Source organism: Poromitra crassiceps (genome assembly GCF_964638095.1).
Source record: "Poromitra crassiceps genome assembly, chromosome: 1".
Classification (NCBI taxonomy): Eukaryota; Metazoa; Chordata; class Actinopteri; order Beryciformes; family Melamphaidae; genus Poromitra; species Poromitra crassiceps.
The window spans coordinates 93,670,501-93,680,127 of record NC_139623.1 but is presented as its reverse complement, the minus strand read 5'-3'; the positions used below and the strand labels follow the sequence as shown (position 1 = coordinate 93,680,127).

At 43.8% G+C, this 9,627-nt stretch overlaps 1 protein-coding gene across 4 annotated transcripts in view; it reads right to left on the bottom strand.

The window, feature by feature from the left end:
- Positions 1–510: 510 nt before the first annotated feature.
- The window catches only part of ncalda (neurocalcin delta a), a 132,473-nt gene continuing 123,356 nt past the window's right edge, over positions 511–9,627 (bottom strand). For all 4 annotated transcript variants that reach the window (XM_083634384.1, XM_083634383.1, XM_083634385.1 and 1 more), the window contains 3 exons: positions 6,876–6,981; positions 5,026–5,145; positions 511–4,621 (listed from right to left, as the gene is read on the bottom strand). In XM_083634384.1, the coding sequence (XP_083490510.1) occupies positions 5,048–5,145; positions 6,876–6,981 (204 nt within the window). In that variant the 3' untranslated portion in view covers positions 511–4,621; positions 5,026–5,047. The remainder of the gene's footprint in view (positions 4,622–5,025; positions 5,146–6,875; positions 6,982–9,627) is intronic.

The following is a 9,627-nucleotide window of genomic DNA, read 5'->3' as shown; positions in this document are numbered from 1 at the left end:
TATTTTCATCTCACTGAAGAGGCTGAAGCTTCCTCTGTGTGTGTCCTGCATTTTCATCTCACTGAAGAGGCTGAAGCTGTAGTCATTATGTATGTCATACATTGGTTAGCCTGTGCTAGCTAGCTCCAATGGGTCCATCTATTTACAGAGCTTTATTCTGAGGCTATTGCAAATAAACACAGCTTAACAGTCTACTATCTATTGCCCCATGGCCGTAGCCATGGAGTCACCCCCACATGTTGGAACATGAAAGAAATATTAGCAGTAAACAAGTGGTCTTTCTTGCAATGATTTTTAAAATCTTTATACAGGGGGAGTCTCAGTGGTCTCTTTTTCAGGAGTGCCCTGTTTACATTCACACCTGGAAGCTGACCAGTACAACCACAGTCTGATCTGCTGGCCACTGATCAGTGGTTGGGGTTAAGGGCCTTGCTCAAGGTACCACAGTGGTGGTAATGGGCGGGGGGGGGGGGGGGGGACAAGTGCTGCTTTTTGTTCAAGAATGGATTACTAACCATTTCTGATTCTGATGTGCAGAGAAAGTGGAATGCAGGGCCAATACTGGGGTCACAGTTAGATCTTTCTTAATACAATATTTTGCACAAAATCCAAATGAGCACAATTATGTTTGAATTTAAATCAAAAGCAACAGTGAAGACCATAAACAGTGATGTATGTTTTGCCCAGCCATAATCTGAAATCACATGCAGTTTAATAAAGCGGTTTCTATTTAGACTTCTAGAACCTATCCAGTTATGATCCTTTTGATAGAATATATGGTTAACTAATGACTAAAACTGCTCACATTACACAAAACAGACACCACAATGCTAGGGCACAAAAATGGTAGGTTTAATTCTTGCTTTTTAAAATTGACCAAAAAACAATCCTGTGTTCAAAAACTACAGTCACTAAATACAGGATACCATACAAAACCTACAAAATGCAACAATTACAAACATTTTGTTCAACAGATAACAATTGTACAGTATAAATGTATACAATACTGTTTTTGTTTTTATTTGGCACTTGATCACAAGATACTATTATGTTTAACAGAAATGTTACACCTGACAGCTTTAAAAAAATAAAATAAAGAAATACAATAAAAGCAATACATTGTGACAATATCATTGCAGTAGTTGTGATCCTCGGTTGTTTCGATGTCAGCATTTTTTGTTTTTAATTTTTTTTCTTTACAAAACAGCAGTTATTCAACAAAAACATTCAAAACCTTTCCAATCTGAAAACAATTCAATAACTGAAACCTCTTATTTGAGCTGTGGGCAGGCCTCAGTTGCATTCAGGGGGAGGGACAGAATGGTCCTGGGATGGGTTTCCCAAAAACATCTTAGCAGGGAGAGCTTTATTTTCACATCTTGGGCAGGGATGCCCGAGGGGGGGATGATCAGCGCCCCAATCTGATGGACCAAAGGCTAACGACCAATGGCAATGAACAATCAACTATGTGTATGAAATGCAGCTGTGGAAAGATTTGTAAGAACAGCTGAGGCCTGAAGATTCAAGAAGATTGAAGTGTATGGAGGGAGAGGCAGTGGCACAATGCACAGGTACTGTATCTTACCTGGTGAGATGCAGGAGGAGCCAGGTGCTGAAGCACCCCATAGAGCCCGGAGCCTCCAGGTGGCACAACCAAACCCTCAGAACAGACCTCTGGAGAAGATTCGAGTCAAATGGCCGTAGGCCTGCAAGACGGCAGTCTAGCAACAGTTTGACGAGGACGCCAACAAGGTGCTAGCAGCAACAGCGAAGGGAGATGTGGATCGAAGGCTGCAGGCGATGATGACAATCATCAGTCTAGCTGTGGAAAGGTTTGGAGCAGTGGAGAACACCCCTGAAAGAGGTCCAGAACGTTGTGAGGAGGGCAAAATCTAGTTCAGCCCCTGGCCCGAATGGAGTCCCTTACAAGGTCGATACAGTTCTTATAGAGTCTACAAGAACACCAGTTCTTATAGAGTCTATAAGAACTGGTGTTCTTGTAGACTCTATAAGAACTGTCAGCTGCAGACGAGCACGCCCCATCACCTTCGTGAAGGCTGGAGAGCAGCTGCGAAAAACTACAGGAGCCAAGAATCCACCAGGAATCCTGGCAACTGCATAGGACTAGCAGCTTTCTGTGGACCTGGTAAAACAGCTGAAGTTCCAGCAGCACATCGTCACAACCACCCTGAGGCCAGACATCCTCCTGGTCTCAGAGGCAACCATTGACTTGACGGAGCTGACAGTGCCATGGGAGGACCATCTGGAGGAGGCCGATGAGAGAAAGAGGACCAAGTACAAAGAACTGGTCATCGATTGCCACAAGCAGGGCTGGAAGGCAAGGTGTATGCCCATCGAGGTTCGCTGCAGAGTTTTTGCGGGGCAATCACTCTACAGAGCCTTGAGCGCACTGGGCATCACCGGAATGGGGAGGAGAAGAGCCATTAAGAACATCACAGAGGCAGTGGAGAAAGCCTCGAGATGGCTCTGGATCAGCTCTGGAGCAGCTCTGGAGCTCCATGGGGAGTAGAGAAGGCCACCTGAACACAGGTCGGGGCTGATCAACCACAGCTGGGTCGCCTGGGCGAGGGTGTCTGATGTTGTGAGACCCGAAACACCCAAATGACCCCAGGTTACATCACTGACGATGTGTTCAGGAGCATCCAAGAGATGTATTTTATCAATGTGACAACTGAGCGATGAAAGACGGCAGGGAGACGAGGCTGTAAGCGACACTGCTGATGTAACAAGCGTGTGCTTTGGACAACCAGAATGCATTTGAATTTACTGGATGGTTTTAGGAAACCGGCACTGATGTGTCGATGTGCAACCACCAGCATGTAATTCCTTGTCTGTGTTACTGTCTATTGCATCCATGCAGTTTAAAGGGATGTTCACCCAAAAATGAAAATGCTGTCATCATCTACTCACTCATTGAAATACAGGTAAAGTTTGTCCATATAACACACAGGGAGGTTGCCCGCACAACTCGAGTTCGAGTTCTGTGTGTTATATGGACAAACGTCATCTGTGTTTCAACTAGCATGAGGGTGAGTAGATGGCAGAATTTGCATTTTTGGGTGAACTGTTCCTTTAAGTCTAATTTGGGTGTTTGAGGCCATTGCACATGAATCTGAATGGGTTTTGAGCACGACAGAAACTACAGAGATGAACCGTGATTTAATTATTCAGCTCAACCGAAGCAAGGAAAAGCACTCATCTATGACATCCCCATTAAACAGCGTCTCCCTTGCTTTTGCTCTGTGAGGTTATTCATTTCAGTTCCACCATTAGATCAGCTTTGGCAGTCTATACGCTGTCCATAACACTGACTACTGGTAGCAAGAAGGATGACAATACTAACATACAGAAGCTGGTACACAGCTGAATTGGCGATCGACCATTAGCCACCGATACCCATAAACACACATGCACATAAGTCACATGCATACGTGTTATTTACTCCACACACTCCTTACTCAACTTGTCAACAACTGATTCAGCATGCGGCGTTTACAAAAATCTAAATCTGGATGTGAAGAAACGTGAAGAAACTGATTTGCATGCTTGATATGCCTCAACAGCTTAAATGAAACAAACAACTTTGTATTTCACAACATTTGTACTGCAACTTGAATTTTAAAGTGGGCGATTGTTTTTGGAGAACGGAACATTTTGAACTAACTGAAATAGCTTTTTTCTTTTTACATATAGGTGCAATTCAGTGTATCTACACTGCACTCAAAGAGCTTTGAAATCCTTCAAAGGTTCGGCTACTTTTCTACTGTTTCTTCTGCTAGATGGCAGTTACACACCGTCTCTAAAATTCTCTCAATTTAAAATTTGTAATGATATGAAAAGATAGATAAAGGAATTATTTTCATGACATCTGTGATACTTCACAAAACCAAACTATCAATGAGGCCGTATATGCATAGTAGCACAATATTAAGTCCACATTTTCTTCTTGAGTCCCAGCACAAAATATGAATAAACGAGTGTGTCAAGTTAGCAAAAAACACAAACACATACACATTCTCACAGTAGAAAAAAGAGGAAACTAAAAGCCGTTTTCTGTCCGAGCAAAGGACAACCTTCAAAAGTCTTTCCTGCAGGTTAAATAATCTCAACTACAGTATGTCCTGTCATTCAACGCCATCATATCTCTCTCTCTCTCTCGTTCTCTCATGCACACACTCTGTCTATGACACATAAGAGTGATAGAGGGTGTGCGTCGCCCAGGTTGGAGCCTTGTAGGGCACAGAGAGCCGGGCAAAGACACCGATACCGACTCCAGTTTATATATACAACAACATACTGTTGGCCTTCTGCATTCTCTGACACGCCTATGGGAAAACTCAGGGATCCTTTTCAATGACATGGGGGGTTGATGGCTTGCTGAGGGCTTTGGGAAAACCTTCAGGTCTCAGGTTCAGTCTCTGCTGGGGTTCAGAGGGTCTGGGGAGAACTGGAGAATGTGGCTCCTGCTGCCCGTCGTTTAAGTCCTCAGTGCGTTTTGAAGGCCTTGTCTTCTTCATCGTCATCAGCTTCTCTCTCATTCTTCATCATCAGTCTGCTCCATAGTGGAGGGTAAGGGCTATTGGAGTCACCCAAATAAGTACTGGAAAAGATAAGACATACAAGTAGCGATGAATAGTAGCCTTTGATTGAAAGCAACAGGGCTTTGTCAAAAGGCATCGTGGGAAATGAATGTACTGTAGGTAGGCTAAGGGAAAGTGGGTATGCTTGACATTAAAACACTTCAATACGACTCACACCACTGATCGATCATATCTAACAGTGTCAGAGTATCAGAGTGGATTTTTCTTTAGGCTGCACTAAATTATTTATGTTAACATTACTGACATAATGACAACATTAATGACAACTGATCATACATTTTCTTGTGTTTATCTAATCTCTTGCCATTGTCCGTTCGGAAATAATGAAAACTATGGCAGAAATTATTTCATCTCTATATTTTGGATAAGTTCAAAGATGGTAGGAGAGGAATGTGAGGCTTACAGGTTGTGTTGCTCCCCCTGGTTTAGAACTGTCCAGCACTGCTGGGGTCGCACTGCAGCAGCCGCACGATGGAGGGGTCACTCTTTGCTCCTTTGATGAACTCCTCCAGAGACAGCTTCCCTGAAACACACACAGCATGAAGATGAGACAAGAAACACACAGCACGAAGACGAGACGAGACAGGGGAGAGGTTATCTTTGTGTCATTTATAATTCATTGGATAGCTCAGAACAGAAGGACAGAAAAGACAGGGGAGAGACTGAGGCAATGACATGCAACACAGACTAAGGGTTGGAACCAAACCGGCAGTGAGCAACTGGCATCGCCACCGCCACGCTAATTAGCTGTGCTCTAATTAACTAGTTTAGTGTAATCTGACTTCAACTTCTCTCCATTATGGGATACCCTAATAAGATGTGTCAGAGAGCTGCAGATGTTATTGCAATAAATTAACTAATGCCAACTAATGCCCCTTTATCTGTAATGGGTGGTATTTGTACTTTTGAGGCAAACTAACTGGTTCAAAAAATGCGGCAGACAAGATCGTCCAATCCCCAAAAACTTCTTGAATGAATTTGAATGGAATTATGATTTAAGGTGGGATACAATTCAGGTTGAAACTATAGAGTCCCTTGAAAAAAAGCACCTTCAAAAATCATTGTGTACAATTTTAATACTGTCCTGAGGATCATCCACTTCTCACCAAGAGGTGGCAGTATTGAGTTCTCTATTCCCCTTCCACCCTGATTCAATTGTAAACAGAATCATGGAAGGGAGGACACACACACACACACACACACACACACACACACACACACACACACACACACACACACACACACACACACACACACACACACACACACACACACACACACACACACACACACACACACACACACACACACACACACACACACACACACACACACACACACACACACACACACACACAGTTATGTTCCTCACTCCTCGTGATTCTCATCATGAGAACCAAAGGAAAGACAGCACAGTTGAAAGCCCAGGAGGTCAATACCCCCTCACCTCTCTCTCTCTCTGTCTCTGTCTCTCCCTCTCCGCCTCCTCTCCTCCTTTCCATCTCTCTTCACCCCTTTCTTATTGTCCACCTCTCTATTCCTCTCGTCTCGTTTGGGTGAGTGTCTCCCATGTTCAGGATGATAACTCGAGGGTGTGTGTTGTCTGAGACATCTATATCAGTGATGTGACCGAAGTGTGTTGTGTGTGATTGCAATCCTGGGTCAGTGGTGGCTTCTGTTGCAGGCCAATTGCTCCTCCAGGCTGAAGTACTCTGTAAGTGCTTCAGTAACGGAGAAGCAGTCCAGAGTGTACTATGACAACAGCTGCCGGCCAGCTACTACACTCCAGTTCACACAGCCAGGTGGTGGTGACAGTCAGCTGAGTAACTGTGGTGGGAACCCTCTCAGACATAACACTCACTATAAAGGTACCTGTCGTAACTTGTATCCCATATCTCTAAGATGTTGGTTCAGACTGAGCGGATAATAATCAACCAATTGATCAACGAACCAATTTGACCTTTATTTTTTAGTTCTTTGGGTAGACATATGGACCCAATCTATGGTATTATTTTGTGTATATGAGAAGACTGTCTCAGTTACTGTATAGCAGGTACATTTTTAAATAGAGGTAATAGAGGTGTTGATATCACTCTTAAAACAAAACTAAATGCAATGCCTTTGTGAGAATAACACCACTTCATATCCAGCGTAGATATAATTTATGTCCATCCATATGACAAAGTAAATACTGTACCAAGTAATAAACCAAGCAAATATCAGATCGCTAATCAGTACATGAGGTTAGCCTACCATCTCTGTTGGTGTCCATCTGCCTGAAGATCTTCTCTGTCCTCTTCTCGGGTGTCGACTCATCCTCAGGCATCTTCATCACTGAAGATACCATCTTATAGATTGCCTACACAGGGACACAAGTAAATACATATCATCAGACAATAAATCCATGACTTGTGCACATTTACTGTTTCTCTCCATGGTGATATTCAAGTGTCACAACTCAATGGAGGTCCATGGCTGTGGTTACACTTTTATGTGATGTGGTTTTGGGGATCTGATTCTAAAGATGCGCTCACACCTGTTACTTATTTCATTCCATCTCTGCATTCTATTTCCCTGCTCTCCATCTCTTTATATTGCTTATTAGAAGAACCAGAAGGGCAAACCCATCTTTATTTGCCACATGCCAATGCACAACACACACACACACAGACACACACACACACACACACACACACACACACACACACACACACACACACACACACACACACACACACACACACACACACACAGACAGACAGACAGACAGACAGACAGACAGACAGACACACACACACACACACACACACACACACACACACACACACACACACAGACAGACAGACAGACAGACAGACAGACACACACACACACACACACACACACACACACACACACACACACACACACACACACACACACACACACACACACACACACACACACACAGACAGACAGACAGACACGGCGGCCGGTGAAATACAGTCTCTGCATTGCATACTGTGGCTGGATTAGGTCCAGACTAGTCTCGCTGGCCAGCCTCCCCTCCCTTCCGGGAGAGGAGTCTGGCGGCGCAGGTCTCCATTGTCGAATTGCGATGGGCAGCGCTTGGAAAATAGTTTCCAACAATCCAACTTGCCATTTTCAGCATGTAGCAACGAGCTAGCATGTAGGTTTCTGCCGTTAGCTTGCTGGCTAGTTAGCATTGTTGTTTTCACTGAGGCGGCAGGGCACTATTTAGAGCGACACACAGGGAGGGAGTGGAAGCCGCTTTGATTGACATGACAGAGCTTGTAATAAGCAGGCAGCGGACATCCGGCAGTGAATGAAACAGTTGCTCCAATGGGAGAGCAGCTGTAGAGCAGGGGAGGGCTTATCCCAGTAGCCTGTTTCCGTGCAGCCAGACTCCTCTCACGGAAGGGAGACTATGTCCAGACTAGAATTCAATTTCCATTGTGACTATGACCAGACCCCACACACACACACACACACACATTTAAGCAATAGATCACGACAGGCTGTGATATATGCTCATTATACCACAGCTAAGGGTCGTGAAAACACCCTTAGGTGTGGTATAATAAGCATATCAAGTATGGCATATGAAAGGAATGAACAATTTAAATGGCTGTTATTCAGAAATCATACTCTTGGCTCCCTGCACAGAGCCAATGCAGAACTGAACAGATAGCAACACAGGCTTGGTGACAAACAGCTAACGATAGTGTGGTGTGTTCTATGTTATTTAATTATATCTGTGAGTAACAGGAAGCCTTGTGGAAGGTAGCCTATAGTCTGCTGGGGGCGGGTTGTTATGGTTGGTTACTTCCTAGAGAGCTACAGAGTTGACATGTTGCTACGCTAAATAAATAGATTTGATCATAGTTCACAGTTTGTCTCACGTTGCTTCTTTTTTAATGTAACGACAGTTAGCTAGCTAACTTTGGCTAATTCTTGTGCGAACATTAGTTAATGCTAATGTTTACATTTCGGTTGGCAACTAGCGAACGCTGTTAGATAGCCGACAGTAAACACTACCGCAAAGGCACTCTGGGTATTGTGGTGCGGAGCTCCTGTTTGCGAGGCTAGGAGACTAGCTAGCTACCATTTGTTTTCTCAGTTTTCTCATAACTGTGGTATATTAGTGGTAATATACCGATATACCACATATACGCTAAATATACCACAGCTGTGAGCCAATCAGATCGCTTGATTTGAGAGAGACGATTCATCCAAACCTTTCTCATCTTGCGTCCTTCTGTAATTGGATGATAGATCTTAAACGAAACAAGTGTAACCATAGCTTAAAGGATGGGTTTTCCGTGGGGAATATGAATATATATTAAATCTCACGCCCCTAAGGTTTTCGAATCCGTTGAAATTTTTGAAATTGGATATTCACTGCCAGAGATATCAAGCATCTCTCACATATTTTTTGGGCCAGCCGACGCGTTTCGCGTCATCTGGCCTAAGTCCGCCTTGCGGAAGTCGTGCACCTATGAACTACAACTGTTGTTGGCCATGGTCCCGCCTCTAGAGGTCCTCCACGCCCCTTCAGAGGCCTTGACCAAAACAAAAACGCAGCCATCTTGTCAACCGCCTAGCCTGCTGTAGCTAATATTAGCTTCCCATAGTTCCTTGCAAAGAGACCATTATCTCGGGAACGGAAGCACTAATCGACACGGGACTGGCGGCATTGGAAAGCTCGTCAAATTTTACATCTAGTAGTAGGTGGGTTGAAGTAACGAAATCAACGCTGAGCAATGTACCCGTTTTTACACATTTTTACAGAAAATAGTTACAACATCAGATGCGCGTAACTCCTACGAAAATGCCTTAAAATGCATGAAATTTTTTTTATGAAGACATCTCCCGACATATATACTACCGTTTACATTTGGTGCAATTTGGAGGCAATTGATTTTCGATTTATTTTCGATTTATTTCTTCTTCTCTCCATGTCTTCTCTCCATGTCTTCTTCTTCTTTGAGTTTTATGGCGGTTG